This window comes from Platichthys flesus, chromosome 1 (genome assembly GCF_949316205.1).
Source record: "Platichthys flesus chromosome 1, fPlaFle2.1, whole genome shotgun sequence".
NCBI lineage: Eukaryota > Metazoa > Chordata > Actinopteri > Pleuronectiformes > Pleuronectidae > Platichthys > Platichthys flesus.
This window is the reverse complement of record NC_084945.1, coordinates 29484321-29501422: the sequence shown is the minus strand read 5'-3', so window position 1 is coordinate 29501422 and position 17102 is coordinate 29484321. Positions and strand designations below refer to the sequence as shown.

Sequence of the window (17102 nt, the reverse complement as noted above, 5' to 3'; positions counted from 1 at the left end):
TTGCCCTTTGATTGCTGCAAGACTGAATGTCAATATGCAGGTATTGGCTTTTTTGTCCCTGACCAGTGGATGAGTTGGTCGGTCGTATTTCTCTTTCTAAATGTATATGTGATGTGTGTGCAGGAAGTGGCCTGTGATCGGCAGCTGGCCAGTGGCGCTAAGGAGGATAACTGTGGCATCTGTGGCGGTGACGGCTCCACTTGCCGGCTGGTGCGAGGACAGGTCCTACCCTACCTGACACCAGAACAATGTACGTATCTCACCACTGGCCATGCAATGACACAGCCTCCATTTATGTTTAACTCACATACATGTCTTTATTCACATGGGCTCCCTGCCCAGCCATCCTCCCAGTCAGACCCTATGGGAGGTAAATGATAAAGCTGGAAGTCTGTCCGTCCGGATCATTGTCTTCAGCATTTATTAATCAAGGTTCTGCTATAAAATGCCATCTGGCTACATTAACCCATCCACTACATGCAGCTGCACTATTAACATATAATTCCCTTTTTATCTTTAACACCCAGATGTTTAATTAATAGCTGTGTTTTGGCCAAATCTGATTGATATTGTTTGATAATTACAAACTCAATTAGAAGAACCAAGCAGAAAATGCCTGGTCTGAAATAGAATATGAGCAATGTAACGGGTATCTATTTGATAATGGCCAGGACCAACAATGTTTTATGTTTTTATTTTTCCTCATGAGCAGTCACATAATATTTGTTTTGAGAGATATCAGTGGAAATACTGTCAATATATTATGTATGCACAGCCTTTGACCTGTTAACTGTGAAAATTTGACTTTTATCCAAATTTCTATATCTATAGAGTATTTTACATATATAAACATAGATATATGCCAAAATTGTTGGTATCCTTCCGTTAAAGAAAGAAAAACCCACAATGGTCACGGAAATAACTTGAAACTGACAAAGTGATAATAAATAAAAATGTACTCAAAATTAACTAATCAAAATCAGACATTGCTTTTGAATTGTGGTTCAACAGAATAATTTAAAAAAACTAATTAATGAAAATTCATGTGACTACAGTTGCTAATATTATTCAGAAGCTTAAGGTCCACAGTACTGTAGCCAACTCCCCTGGACGTGGCTGCATGAGGAAAATTGATGACAAAATGAAGAGACAGATAATACGAATAATAACTAAAGAGCCCAGAACAACTTCCAAAGAGATCAGAGGTGAACTCCAAGGTCCATCGGTATCAGATCGCACCATCCGTCGCTGTTTGAGCCAAAGTGGACTTCATGGAAGAAGACCAAGGAGGACACCACTGTTGAAAGCAAATCATCAAAAACGAGACTGGAATTTGTCAAAATGCATTTTGACGAGCCACAAACTTCTGGGAGAATGTCCTTTGGACAGATGAGACAAAACTGGAGCTTTTTGGCAAGTCACATCAGCTCATGTTCACAGACACAAAAATTAAGCATACAAAGAAAAGAACACCGTACCTACTGTGAAATATGGAGGAGGCTCAGTTATATTCTAGGGCTGCTTTACTGCATCTAGCACAGGGTGTTATGAATCTGTGCAGGGTACAATGAAATTCAAGATTCAAGATTCAAGATTCAAGATTTGTATTGTCAAATGCACAACAATAACATTAAGCAGTCGCTGGCAGTGAAATGCTTGAGCCTCAGGCTCTCTTCTAACAATGCTCAAGTAATTACAACCTAGGAATTCTGGTGCAAAACGTGCTGCCCAGCGTCAGAAAGCTTGGTCGCAGGTCGTGGGTCCTCCAACAGGATAATGACCCAAAACACACAGCTAAAAACACCTAAGAATGGCTAAGAGGTTGGACTATTCAGATATTCTGAAGTGGCCTTCTATGTACCCTGATCTAAATCCTATTGAACATCTGTGGAAGGAGCTGAAACATGCAGTCTGGAGAAGACATCCTTCAAACCTGAGACAGCTGGAGTGGAGTGGAGGAGTGGGCCAAAATACCTGTTGACAGATGCAATCTCATTGAGAGTTACAGAAATAACTTGATTGCAGTGATGACATCAAAAGGTTCTGCAACAAAATATTAAGTTAAGGGTACTGTTAAAGGTAGGATGTATATAAGCGGTTGTGCTCGGTTGGAAAAATAAAAAACTCCCAGGAGGACTTGGAGATGAAGGTGTAAAATGGGAATTTGTATTGTCCCATATAAGACCGACAAGGCAGATTTAACAAAGTAAATATAGAATAAATCAAAAGAGCGAAAAAAACACACACTTGGAAACAAAAAAAAAATTGGCACATGGGCCCAATCAAATTATTACAATAACAAAATACTTCTGAAAAAACGCTTATCAGGAGAGCTCTTAGACTTACGTCTTTCCATCCGCAGCCCCCCCTTACAGAGTGAACAGTCAGGCTTAAATGGGACATAACCCCGCCCCCACAATTGGAACAAACCAACATAGTATCATATGCAGGGGTGTTACAGGTAAGACAATCCGCAAATTCCTTATGGCTGTAAAAAATACCCGGCAACATATCTACCATTCAATTGCTCCATGAAGGCATAGCCAACGAATAATAAATCAGCATAAACGGGCATCGCCCCACTTTTCTAAAATTTACGGCAAAGCTCCGCAAGCTCACTCAGCCCGCAAGGCTGTGATTGGTCTGCTCTACATCCCTTCTGGAGCTGCATTTCCGGTTTCATGCCCCATAATACAGGCAGAAACAACGGAAGATTTTAAAAAGAAGAATGGACAACCGCGAAGAACTCCTGTCGGAAGAGGTCCGAAAATATGAGGACCTTTATAACCCGTCGATGTCCGGTTGATTTAATGGCCGTACAGACCACCTACGCCTCCACTCCAGTCGCTTTTCCTGATGACTAATTATAAGAAGTTGCTCTTCAATGTCCAGCAGCTCCATCTCAATCAATTGTTGTTCGGTTGGAATCGTGAATACACTCTCTGCCATGGTTCACCGTGTGTTTGTAATAGAGAACAGGACTGGTAGAAGGTAAATAAACAGTCAACAACGATTGCCACACCCACAAAGAAGGCGTCTCTCAGGTCGTCTTTGACAAAAAGCATTACACCGCCTAGTGTTCTGGCGCGGAATTGCTTTGTGAGACGCGCAACGGTTGGGGAAGCATGAATGAAAACGATTCTTGCGCCACAGCGGCGTGAAAAGACGCAGACGCAGTCGCAGAAGCATGTTTCAGGCTTTAGAGTTTTCAGAAAATGAGGTGGAAACGGGTTGGACTGCAGGGCTGGAAGGTGAAAGCTCAGAGGAGGACATATCAGCTTTCAAGGGGCCTGAGCAGGGACGACATGGGGACTCTCACTGTCTATTATGGATAAGCAATAATGTGTAAGCATGATGTTTTGAAGTATTATGGAAGAAATTTAAATGAATTTGAACTGAAATTCATCAAGTTGTAATATGTCAAGTTAACATTTAACCCACATACAGTTAGGTCCATAAATATTTGGACATTGACACAATTTTCATCATTTTGGCTCTGTACACCACCACAAAGGATTTGAAATGAAACAATCAAGATGTGCGTTAAGTGCAGACTTTCAGCTTTAATTTGATGGTATTTACATCCAAATCAGGTGAACAGTGTAGGAATTACAACACATTTTATGGGTGGCACCCCCTTTTTAAGGGACCAAAAGTAATTGGACAAACTAATATAATCATAAATGTAATTGTCACTTTTAATACTTGGTTGCAAATCCTTTGAAGTCAATGACAGCCTGAAGTCTGGAACCCATAGACATCACCAGAGGCTGGGTTTCGTCCCTGGTGATACTCTGCCAGGCCTCTACTGCAACTTTCATCAGTTCCTTTTTGTTCTTGGGGCATTTTCCCTTTAGTTTTGTCTTCAGCAAGTGAAATGCATGCTCAATTGGATTAAGGTCAGCTGATTGACTTGGGCATTGCAGAACATTCCACTTCTTTGCCTTAAAAGTCTCTTTGGTTGCTTTCGCAGTATGCTTTGGGTTATTGTCCATCTGCACTGTGAAGCGACGTCCAATGAGTTCTGAAGCATTTGGCTGAATATGAGCAGATAATATTTCCCGAAACACTTCAGAATTCATCCTACTGCTTTTGTCAGAAGTCACATCATCAATAAATACAAGGGAACCAGTTCCATTGGCAGCCATACATGCCCTAGCCATAACACTACCTCCACCATGCTTCACTGATGAGGTTGTATGCTTTGGATCCTGAGCAGTTCCTTCCCTTCTCCGTACTCTTCTCTTCCCATCATTATGGTACAAGTTGATCTTTGTCTCATCAATCAATCAATCAATCAAATCAAATTTGATTTGTATAGCCCATATTCACAAATTACAATTCATCTCATAGGGCTTTAACAGGGTGTGACATACTCTGTCCTTAACCCTCAGCAAGAGTAAGGAAAAACTAAAAAAAAAACCCTTTTAACAGGGTAAAAATATGTAGAAACTCAGAGAGTTTGATGAGGGTAGACATCCCGAAGGACAACCCCAACATGACATGCCAAGCAGTCCCGCTGCAAGCACAGTCCATGCTCAGCAACCATCTAGACCACGATCCACCATCCAGACCAGACGCCACTCCAGTCCTCAGTCACCGTCCATCGCCGCCCACCAGGAGGACCCATCACAAGCCACCACCGCGGTCCTGGTCCACCGCCCGTGCCCAATGCCAACGCGACACAGGGTCCGCCACCAGCACCACGATCAGCCCACATGACTCAGAATCCGCCACACTGGATCCAACACCGCGACCCCCGGTGCGCGATCCACAAACCGTAATCCATGGTGCGGCCACAGAGGCCTTGGATCTGCGGGTGATAAAGCAAAGGGATTCCGGGGAAGGGGGATAGGGATGGAGAAGAGGAAGGAGAAGCTGGAAAGAGAAGCTCCGTGTGTCATGTGTCACAAAATAGAACAAGTAACGTTCTGGCGCACTAATTAGCTCTAACTATAAGCTTTATCAAAAAGGAAGGTTTTGAGCCTACTTTTAAACGAAAAGATGGTGACTGCCTCCCGAACTGAAGGTGGTAGATTATTCCACAGCCGAGGGGCTTGATGGCTAAAAGCTCTGGCTCCTACTCTACTTTTAGAGAATTTAGGGACGACAAGTAGGCTTGAATTCTGGGAGCGGAGTGCTCTAGTGGGTTTATAAGGTATTAACAGCTCTTTAAGGTATAAAGGCGCTATATTATTAAGGGCCTTGAAGGTGAGGAGGAGAATTTTAAATTCTATTCTAGATTTAACTGGAAGCCAGTGTAGCGATGCTAATATTGGAGAAATGTGCTCTCTTCTCTTTGTTCTCGTCAGGAAACGTGCTGCGGCATTTTGGACAAGCTGTAGAGTCTTTAACGACTTACTGCTGGAGCCTGATAATAATGAATTACAATAGTCCAGTCTCGATGTAACAAAGGCGTGGACTAGTTTTTCTGCATCTTTTTGTGAAAGGACATGTCTAATTTTTGAAATATTACGCAAGTGGAAAAAAGCGGTCCTAGAAATTTGTTTTAAGTGACTATTAAAGGATAAATCAGGATCGAAGATCACTCCCAAGTTCCTGACTGTTTCATTGGAAGCAACGGCAATGTCGTCTAGCGCAGCTGTATCATTAGATAATGCATCTCTAAGGTGTTTGGGGCCAAGTATTATAACCTCTGTTTTGTCTGAGTTTAATAAGAGAAAATTGCGGGTCATCCAGGTTTTTATGTCCTTGAGACATGTTCGAAGTTTAGTTAATCTCATCTGTCCATAGGATGTTGTTCCAGAACTGTACAGGCTCTTTTAGATGTTTTTTGGCAAACTCTAACCTGGTCTTCCTGTTTTTGAGGCTCACCAATGGTTTACATCTTGCGGTGAACCCTCTGTATTTACTCTGGTGAAGTCTTCTCTTGATTGTTGACTTTGACACAGACACACCTACCTCCTGGAGAGTGTTCTTGATCTGGCCAACGGTTGTGAAGGAGTTTTTCTTCACCAGGGAAATAATTCTTCTGTCATCCACCACAGTTGTTTTCCGTGGTCTTCCGGGTCTTTTGGTGTTGCTGAGCTCCCCAGTGCGTTCTTTCTTTTTAAGAAAGTACCAAACAGTTGATTTGGCCAAACCTAATGTTTTTGCTATCTCTCTGATGGGTTTGTTTCGATTTTTCAGCCTAATGATGGCTTTCTTCACTGATAGTGACAGCTCTTTGGACTTCATATTAAGAGTTGACAGCAACAGATTCCAAACACAAATACCTCACTTGAAATGAACTCTGGACCTTTTATCTGTTCCTCGTCAATGAAATAACGAGGGAATAACACACACCTGGCCATGGAACAGCTGGGCAGCCAATTGTCCAATTACTTTTGGTCCCTTAAAAAGGGGGATGTGTCAGGCGTGTTGGTTTATCCTAAATAAGAGAAGAGCTGGACTGGTCCAATTTAAATATTTATTGAGATGCAATGAAAGTTGAACAACATAGCTATGGACAATTATCACAGCCTAGGCTAATTAAGTTAGCAATAGGTAGTTAATAATGGCCCCGAACAAAAGGGGTTTGATAGAGTTATAACCGTAGATTTAATATGATTGGTTATGAAAGATTGAAGGGGAGTCACCGCAAATCAATTTGGTTCTCCCTTGTTGGTGCACAGGCATGTCCACGCAAATCCAGGAAGTGACAAGTAGCCGCTCTCTGTGACGCTTCTACTACTCTGATAGTTGCTAAGCAAAATTTTCCCTTCATGAAAGGCCTTGACACAGCTGATGCCATGTGGGCCATTGGAGAAAGGAATATGATGTTCCTGCTATATTCAAACAATGTCCTGTTGATGTAAACATTAGGATCCTCGAGACCAAAACAACGAGACAAAACAATGTCAACAAAGTCAGTCTGTCCGACCTCCAGAACTTATCAGACAGCTGCTTGAAATATATTGTGAATGAGTCTAAGGGAATAATGGTTTAATACCAAAAGTTAGAATTCAGAACAGTTATAAGATTCATTATTAACAATATGCAGCAAGGGTTATTTATAAATCATTTGAATAAAGGCCTTATATATGGTTCAAACTGATCATGCTTCCCCCCCCCTTTAGTTGCGAATAGTTTCAGTCAGACCCAAATACCATCTAGAATTTAAATTCCTAACAGGTGCCACGTATAAAATGTGTTGTAATTCCTACACCATTCACCTGATTTTGATGTAAATACCCCAAATCATCTTGTAAATCTTGATTGTTTAATTCAAAATCCATTGTGGTGGTGTACAGAGCCAAAATGATGAAAATTGTGTCAATGTCCAAATATTTATGGACCTAACTGTATGTCCATGAGCAGCATAATTAGTAGCAGGATGAGATGGAAGTCCTCGTCTGGCTCCATTAAGAAATCAGACGACGTTTGGACTGAGGTCTTTCTTGAGGAAACTCAGTTAGATGGCAGTGATGATTATATGATTATTTTGAGATTGTGGCACCGTATTAAATCTGTCCTCACAACTTGTCAAAGATATCTTTGTTCAGAATTTGGGCATTTTCTTAGAAAGTAATAGACACCTTGACACTGTGATGTCTCTGGATGTTGATGTTGGCATCCAGTCATTTCAGAACTTTGGTTAAGGGCCAAAACGTGAAGTATATTCATGTCTGGAATTAAACAGCATTGTATTTAAGGCGACAGCTCATTTAGAGACCTTCATAAGTCTGACAAGAGGCGCAGTTTACATTACACTGGGCTACACAGTGGTAAATGTGCAAGTCAGTAATAGTCATAAAAGATTGCTCAATGACTGCGGCAAGTTTCTTGCCATTTATATTTTTTAGAGAGATGGTTTCGGTCTCACTCCCCCGTTGTTTTACCGCATTACCGAGTGGGCACTCTCCAACATGAAGGTTGCCGGTTCAATCCCCACTCTTCCCCATCTGCATGCCGAAGTGTCCTTGGCAAGATACTGAACCCCTAAATGGCCCCTCATAAATGTTGAGTGTACTAAAAATGTAATGTAATGTAAAAGTCAGTTAAAACAGAATCGAACATTCAGTAAATCCCACTTCCTGATGGTTTGGGGATGTGGATGGAGAACCCTTCTCGTCATTTCTTCACTCAGTTATGCACAAGTTTCCTTTTATTTACAACCATTCTGTATTTTGTGCTGTGTTTTATGTTGAAATTAAATCTTTCTTTACTTCTGTCCAACTGCAGCTCATAAGACAGTTCTGGAGGTGCCAGTGGGAAGCCGCTTTCTCAGACTCAGTGCCAAAGGACCTGATGTGATATGTGAGTGTCAACACTGCTCCTTTATGCTAAATTCCCTCTGTTGAGTTAACCAGTGTGTTGCAACAGTTTACACCAACCAAGTTTCAAGGCATTTAATATTCATTGAGAAGCAAAATTATATTAACCAAAAACAAAGTTAAAGTGTTACTATTTGGCCAAATAATTGTTATAGCCAAGATGGGCTGAAGAGTCTGATAAATGTCTCTTGTGACGAGCTGGCTTTTATAAACAAGGTTTGGAACACACAGCTGTCCTCAGTAAGCTCACCATTGATTCGCCCTCACCCGTTCTGCAACTGGAGAAAGAGGTTGACATTGATCTATATTTCCTCAGTTTACAGACACTGTGTATTTCATCAAACAGTTCACTGGTACATCAAGTTCATAGTACACAAACATTTCTACAAAAATTAATTTCATTTAGTCCATGGTAGGTCCATCCCATTGAGTTATGACAGAATGTCTGATTCCACCAAAATGTCACATTTGCTACAAAGGTAAAAATACACTGGACTTTATTCTTATAGGCTATTCATGTTTTTGTCATTCTTACTCTTAATACTGTGCTGTTTATGTTGCATAATTTAACTGTGGTCAAGTGCCTTGAAATAATGTATGCTATGATTTTGGGCTATGCAAATAAAATAGAATTCACTTCAATTAGGGTTACGTTGTTTGTCAATATGCACGTGTAATAAAAATTTACTTGATAACTTAATAACTTTCCATCTAGGGTACAGTTCAACATAAACATTATGGTGCACCCACTGTCTAGCATGTGAGCCCATTGTCTATTCATGTCTTGCAGAAGTTGATCTTGAGATCGCCTGACTTCTACAGTGACATTTTACTCTAATCTGGTTTAACTGTGTCTGTCCTTTGTTTGAGGAACTCAGCTGACTGACACAACACCCTAACATAGTCACACCTTTACAGAAGATAAGTTCCAGACACAGAACAATACACACACACACACACACACACACATAGACATCCCTCTGCGTGTTTTTGGGTCAGGTGGTAAGCAACACAGAGAAACTTCAATATGAGCACAGACACTGCAGTTTTCATCTCACTTGCAACCTCCACCCTGTGTGATCCTTTCTGCAGAATACTTTTACCACAAATAAACCACAAAGACAACTTATCTCAGAACCTCCAATGCCACATTCTGTAGCTCAGTTGGTAATGGAGCAACCATGTTTTAGGCAGGCAGAAAGTTTGAGCTTGAATCTGAGCTATGGTAAACTCACCCAAGCTTGATTTGCATGAATAGAATTTATTTAAATATAATTTTTTTAATGGGGAGACCTGACCAAGACAGACCTTTATGGGAAATGTAAGCCACGTCGAACAGAAGCATCAAGGATCTGTTGCAAAGTGTAACAGAGAGCAGGACCGTGTACTCGCAGATATTTTTTTTTTAACAATATTTTTTATTGAAGTTTCAAGTGCATCAAACTTTATGACGAATTTACAAACATTTTCATTTATATCCCGTAGAACAGTCACTCATTCACACAGACAAAGATAAAATAAATAAATAAAATGGACAATGACAACAGACAAACTAATGGAGTAAAATAAATAAGATAGAATAAGATAAGATAAAAAAAAAAAAAAAAGGCAGAATCATTTCATAACCTGTTATTCAGTCAGTGTTATCCGTTTCATTGGTCAGAAATGACATAAATGATTCCCAAATACAAGCAAACTCCTCCTGTTTACCTTTAACAATGTATGTCAATCTCTCCAGTCCAAGACAAGTCGTTAACTCCCTCTTCCATATTGCCAGTGATGGTGGTTCTACATTTTTCCAATATACTGCAATCTCCAGTGCATGGAGAAGTCCAAAGTCAACCATCTTCGATTGCTTTGTTGTTCTGATGGAGTCTTTGGGGTAAATTCCAAGTATGCAGATTGTTGACGTCAAAGGAATGCTACACTCAACCATCCGTGATAAACATTTAACTACATTTTCCCAAAATACCAACATTTTAGGGCATTCCCATAGGCAGTGAATCAAAGTTCCCTTTTCAGTCAGACATTTAACACAAACATCTGGGATGTTAGGGGAGATATGGTGGGGTTTTGCAGGGGTTATATAAACCCTCATTAACCACTTATACTGAATCAATTTTAACCTTGTGTTAATTGAATTCTTTTGCGCTTTTAAACATGCTCTTCCCCAATCTTCTTCACTAATATTTTCGCTCGCAGATATTCTTAACTTGAATTCAAAAGCTTAATTACTTTACTTATAAATCAGGGTGAGTCATCCTGTTTTTGGAACTATTAATCTCACACAGGGTCCAACTGTTGTTTTAATGAATGGTATTCATAACCATCATTGTTGTAAACTGTTGTTGCAACCAACGAGATTAAGTACATGACTTCCTGCCCAGAACTAAACAGGACTGACTATGGATGTACCAAATTAATCCAAATGCAGTTGTGTAGGTGACCTATATAGATTGGAAAATGGGGTCATGATGAATGTTTTGTTAAAACACTCCATTTTCTGGATATGAAATAAACAAAAAGCTCCAACTTGGCATGAACCCTGTGATTTACATGTCCAGAGCAGTTTGAGTATTTGTTTGTCATTTGGGGTTACCTGACCTGTTTTATCGTCAGCTGTTGAGACCAAAAGCCCACTATGAACCAAACACATGTACACAACCTAATACTTCCTACACGTTGTCGAGAACTGCTGGATTTACTGGATGTGTTCTTTGTCAGATGGTTCAGAATTGAGGAGTTAATTACATTAACAGATCATTCATCAACTACAGGAGATGACTGTGGTGGACAGGGAACACTGAAGCTGAAGAGAGGGAGAGACCATAGTGAAAGAGAGGAAATCAAGCATTCAACTTGGCTAACTCAAGTCCTCCAAGTTCATGAACTCTTGAAATCAAATATTATCCGTCTACTCGTCATTTCTAATTATTTACTGGCTTTTTGATGAATAATCCAAATGGGTCACATGTATTAAAATTAAGTTTCAGAAGCAAGTTGGCCTATATACCACATGTAAACATAATGTGGCACTGCCCCAGGAATGTAGGGCCACAGGGACCGCAATTAATGCAGCAGTACATCCAATTAGTGTGCTTTTCTTGCAAACTCTCAGTTAAGTCAACTCTTATTGAGCTGTTCCTGTTGGAAGGAAGTCAGTTCTTTGCAATTTTCAATATACAATCCCCTATTGATTTACATTGTGAATCATCCTCATCAGATGTTTGGAACTGTGGCAGCGCATGAGCCTCTAAATCTTTTATTTTGAAAAATGAATCTAAATGTCGTGTCATTGTCTCCTAAGGACCAATGAGAATGAGATTAAGAACATACACAGGTACAGTAAATTATAGCGTGTTCAGAACATCCTGTAGTTGAGGGATTTTGTCTGCTTATGTACACTAAATGAATGCTGTTGCCATTATATACAGTCTGTGGTTCATGCAAATATTACAATGTGCTCAAATTGAATTACTGCATTGAAATGGCTTGCTGTTCTTGTTATCATAGTTATTATTATCACAATCAAACTCCCTTCAAATTCAGAAAAGGTTCATCGCACTGTAAGAGTGATATTAGTGTTCTTCACAATGGTTACAATGGTGATGTCATATACTGCAATATTACAGAACTTTCTGATGGGAAGAATTGATGGGAAAAAACACAGTTTCTCAAAAATGTAGTAGTAATGATTCAAATTGATGCATTTCACATACATATGACTACCAATTTTCTGTTGAGGAATATTGGTAAATTGCTCTCTTAACGTCATGTCAAAGTTTAAAGCATACAATCTTGCTGTGGGGAGGTTAACTATATGTCAGAATCAGAATCAGAATTCTTTTTATTGCCATGTATATTTGACCATACAGGAAATTGCCTTGGTGTGGTTGGTGCACTGTACAAACAACAATATAAAAACAACAATATAAAACAACAACAACCATGGATAAGTTACCATTGAAGTCAATTGAAACCTGGGCATCCCTTTATAGATGTCAACAGCAATCCAAGATATAAGTTATGAGTTCAAATTAATTTTGTTCCGAGGGTGGCTGCATTTCAAGATTAGGAGAGGAGCTCAGACATTTGAAAGGAGGAGAGCTGCCCAGTGAAATGAGTCAGTTTGGTGGTTGGGCCATCTGACAGGACACCTCTCCAGGGCAGCCTGCTGAGCTTGCTGCCACCACAGCACCAGAATGACCAGCATTAAGTGGATAGATTGAACAAAACATACTCGTATTGTTCTCTCACATTTACATTAATAACATTAACTAATGCTAAGGCCTTTTTCTGTTTACTGAATATTACTATTTCGTCTTAGTGAAATTGTGATGTTTTGATTGATGGTGTAAAGTGATGAATATCCCACTTGCTGTGTCTCTCCCTCAGCCATCGAAGCCATCTCTCTTGAGGGAAGGAATGAAGAGATCAGTCTGATGTCCACAGGCTCTTACGTGATAGGAAACACCTCCTTGGATTTTCAAAGAGGGACAGAAAAGCAGACACTCAGGACACATGGTCCACTCAATGCTGATTACTTTATCAAGGTGAAAAATTTGAAATTGAATGGGGGGTTGATCATCCACCTATCTTCTATACTCTTGTAACTTTTATGAGTTAATTCTGTCTTCTCTTCTTCTTTGATCGGTTTATTGGCAGGTGGCAACCAACGTCAAGGTGCATTACTGCCATCTGCCATCTATTGTGTCTTCTCTTGTATACTCTAGAGTTGTATAGTCACTTGTAGAGCTTAGCTGTGTTCTACTTTCCTATGATGTTCTAGATAGACTATCATATCCTCTACTTTACACTACTTAACACAATCTTGTTCCTCACCCGACATGTTGTCCAGATGAGGTACGGAGGCCCCAAGGACACAGTTGTCCAGTTCCTGTTCTACCAGCCAATTAGGTACCAGTGGAGGGAGACTGAATTCTTCCCCTGCTCTGTCACCTGTGGAGGAGGTGAGGGGGCTATTAGTTGATAATAATTGCAAACAGTTTGTATGTTTCATGATCGTTTAACATTGTTTCTGTTTGTTAACCTCAGCTATTATATGTCCATCTTCACCAGTTTAAAGAGCCTCTGTCCAATATGCTCCCCAGGCTACCAGCTCAACTCTGCAGAGTGCACAGACATCCGATCCAACCAGACGCTGCCTGAGCATCTCTGCAGCAGCTATCCTGAAAACACTAAACCAACACCGAAGCTCAAGGAGTGCAACATGGACCCCTGCAAAGAGGGGTAGACATCATTTTCAGTTTTATTTTACATTGGTGATATCATAGGGACATTTTATCTACGGCTATTATAAATATTTTTGTTAAACCACCCTGCAATGACTGTAAAAGTAATGACTAACTATGGACATCATTAGACTTTATGATGCAACATTCTACCAAGTGCATATTTCTGTTGTGGTTATTTTCTTATTGATAAACAATATTATAATTCTGCCAAAGTGAGCAAAGACCAGATTTCATCTGTTGTTCCTTACTGGATGTTATAATTTATCCTAAACATATAGATACAAAATGTTAAAAAACAAGAACGCTACTGAATGTGTTTTATTGGCTGCAAGTGAGACGAGTTATACAGATTACAGCATAAGCACACAGAGTAAGCCCTAAAAAGCATTTTCTTTTGACACCCTTTTTTGACTTAATTATGATCATGAAGGCCGAAGCTAAGAAGTTAAGAATCATTCTGAGTGCTCTTACAGTTTTCGTATATGCCTTCACAGGATTTCCTGTATGCTGTTCTGACAGCGTTCCATAATTGTATAAACTGAGAACTGTGTTCTGTAATATTTTGTATCCTCTAGTGATGGATTCAAAGAGGTGATGCCATATGACCACTTCCAACCTCTGCCTCGGTGAGTAACTCCTACAATCTCTAATTTTAAAGGTTACTGAAAACTGTTCTTCACACCTTTTTTCTACCGTTTGACATATTTCCAGTTTGGAGATAGTGTTGTCTGAGGTCTAACACAGGAGGTGAGGGGGCACAAAGTGATTTGTAATTTGTGATTGTAATTATTGGTTGGAATAAGCCGATGATGCATCCTGGAGTAACAAGGGGGAGAAGTAGCAGTAAGAAGTATGTAAATAAGAGTTTTTGAGAGTCCTTTTTCAACATATTTAACTTCCCTCTCTGGGAGGGCCGCTGTAAATCCTCCACACAACATGTCTGGAGGAATTGATTTAAATGTGACCCAAAAGCCTTCCAAAGTTATTAGTCATACATTTTTACATTCTTAGTAGGAAATAGCGACTCACTTAAATTATTAACTTTTATTTTTGTTGTGTTGTCCCCTAAAACGTTAAATTTGTCTTAAATTATAGTATTAATGTATGATTTAATACAATTTAATAACCTAGACCTTACCAAACTTTTTGCTTGTGAATGTAGTGGTACATTTCACAGCTTAAGAGCCATACATTTTTCTCAGAGGTTGGTGGACACCAGAGCAGATTATAAAGAAGAGTGGTTGGACTCAAATTCTTTAGGTGAACAAAAACCTAATGCCAAAGGAGGGATTGTGCAAAACAATTTATATTAGTTTAAAAGGTGGTGATATATAAATTAATTTCCACTGCTGTCAATTGGCCAAAAACAAAAAACAGGGCAGCCGTCATTTCACTGGAGATTTAATAAATCAAAGCAAAGAATAAGATGAATAATAAAATACAGTCTTGGTTGTGAAAAGCCTCTCCTCTACTACACTCCCTTCAGCCACAAACAGATTGAAAAACCTTCCCCTGCCCTCCCAAAATTTTACAATGAGAAGGAGCAAATGGTGAGAAATTCATCTTCATTCCATTGTGTCTAAAAAACAGTTACTGTGATCTATTACACTGCAGCTGTCTCCCAAAGCAAAGCGTTACTCATCAATCAACACCGGCCTTTCACCTCATCCACTCTGACTTCATCTATCATGGGAATAGTGAGCAATCCAGTTCCGCATATGACTTAAAAAATAAGTAGTTGGCAGTGCTCCTTGGATGTGGGGCTTTGAGCTCTGTGAGCTCAGCTCCTGGAGCAGTGGTCTGACTGGGAGTGATGGTGGAGACTGCCTCACACTCTGTCACAGGGAGAGAACAATAATAAGCCATCATTTCCTTTAGATGTGCTTGGCTGTTTAACGCTGCAGCCCCCTGCTGCACATCTACACTTGGAATGTGTGTGAAGAGCAGTGTTAATTTTGGCAGCTATTTTTGAATTAGTCTTAGTCTTAGTCTTTTGACTAAAATGCATATTAGTTTTAGTCACATTTAGTCATTTTTATTCTTCTTAGTTTTAGTCGACGAAAACAAATTACATTTTAGTCTAGTTTTAGTCGACGAAAATAATTACATTTTAGTCTAGTTTTAGTCACATTTAGTACCCACATTAAACTCCTTTTCTTCCCTTCTTAGGCCTAGGGACCTTGTGTTGTGTCAAAAACTGCATAATAGTCTAGCTTGCAGTACTTAGGTTTGTTCATTAGATATCCCTACCAGCATAAGTCTATAGCAGGGGTCGGCAGCCTTTACTACTCGTATTGTTTTCTCGCAAGTGTAGCAGGGTGCTGGCTGGCTTGTGGATCCTGGCAACAAGGAGGACGAAGAGCCATGCGACGAGGCACACAAGAGTTCTGTGTGAAGAAAGCAACAAGGTCAGCGTACATCCAAAAAGGTCGAGAGTATCCTGCTAATCCCTTGCTACCGTATTGGACGGAATAATCTGGGGTCGAAGTGATGAGACGCCCAGGCTTATATGGAGGAGGATGATTAGAAGGATTGGATGCAGGTGTGTCTTGTCCTGTTGCAGCCACCAGCCAGCCACACCCCCTGCCACACACAAACACACAGGAGAACACAGAAGGGGAAAGGGAGAACACAGCCAAAAACCATACAAACAAAAAACAATCACCACATCGGCTCTGCAGCCTAAAAACTCTGTTAGCTGTAGTTAGCCGGCTCCCGCTAGCCGCGGAGTCATGTTGTTTAGCACGTAGCTTAGCCTTAACGAGCAGTCCCCTGACTAGTCCCGTGCAGCCGGGAGCCCAGGGCAGCTGGGTGACGACCCGGAGGGGGCATAGTTCTAGACTTAAAGAGCCCACGATTAAAGAGCCACCAGCTCACATTTCAAATAGATTCTCTCCACTCAGCGAGGCACCCGCTGATAAACAAACTCTGATTATTGGCGACTCGGTTCTGAGAAACGTCAGGTTAGCGACACCAGCGACCATAGTTAATTGTATCCCAGGGGCCAGAGCCGGCAACATCGCATCTAAACTAAAGCTGCTGGCTAAAACTAAACGTAGATACAATAAAATCGTAATTCACGTCGGCAGCAACGACTCCCGGCTTCACATGTCGGAGGTCACTAAAGTGAATGTTGAGTCGGTGTGTGCTTTCGCAAAAACGATGTCGGACACAGTAGTTTTCTCTGGCCCGCTCCCTAATACAACAGGTGATGACATGTTTAGCCGCATGTTGTCTTTTAACCGCTGGCTGTCGAGGTGGTGTCCTGTAAACGGCTTGGGCTTTGTAGATAATTGGCTAACTTTTTTGAGAAAACCTGGTCTTGTTATGAGAGACGGCGTTCATCCCACTTGGGATGGAGCAGCTCTCTTATCTAGGAATATTACTAATTCTATAAAATGACAACCCATATTTGGGACCAGGAAGCAGAGCTGCAGTGCTAAACACTTCTCTGTGCTCCCTCTGGATCAGTCACACAACCCCATAGAGATTGTGTCTCTACCGTCCGATGAAATTATTGAAATTAAACAATAACAGTGCGAGAACTCAACACAATAATCTAATTCAAATT

The 17102-nt window shown here is 40.5% G+C and overlaps 1 protein-coding gene across 2 annotated transcripts in view; it reads left to right on the top strand.

Annotated features, from left to right (window-relative positions):
- LOC133955895 (ADAMTS-like protein 3) overlaps window positions 1–17102 on the top strand; it is a 232242-nt gene that overhangs the window by 170088 nt on the left and 45052 nt on the right. For both annotated transcript variants that reach the window (XM_062390903.1, XM_062390904.1), the window contains exons 7-12: window positions 124–250; window positions 8185–8259; window positions 12672–12829; window positions 13135–13246; window positions 13388–13526; window positions 14107–14157. In XM_062390903.1, the coding sequence (XP_062246887.1) occupies window positions 124–250; window positions 8185–8259; window positions 12672–12829; window positions 13135–13246; window positions 13388–13526; window positions 14107–14157 (662 nt within the window). The remainder of the gene's footprint in view (window positions 1–123; window positions 251–8184; window positions 8260–12671; window positions 12830–13134; window positions 13247–13387; window positions 13527–14106; window positions 14158–17102) is intronic.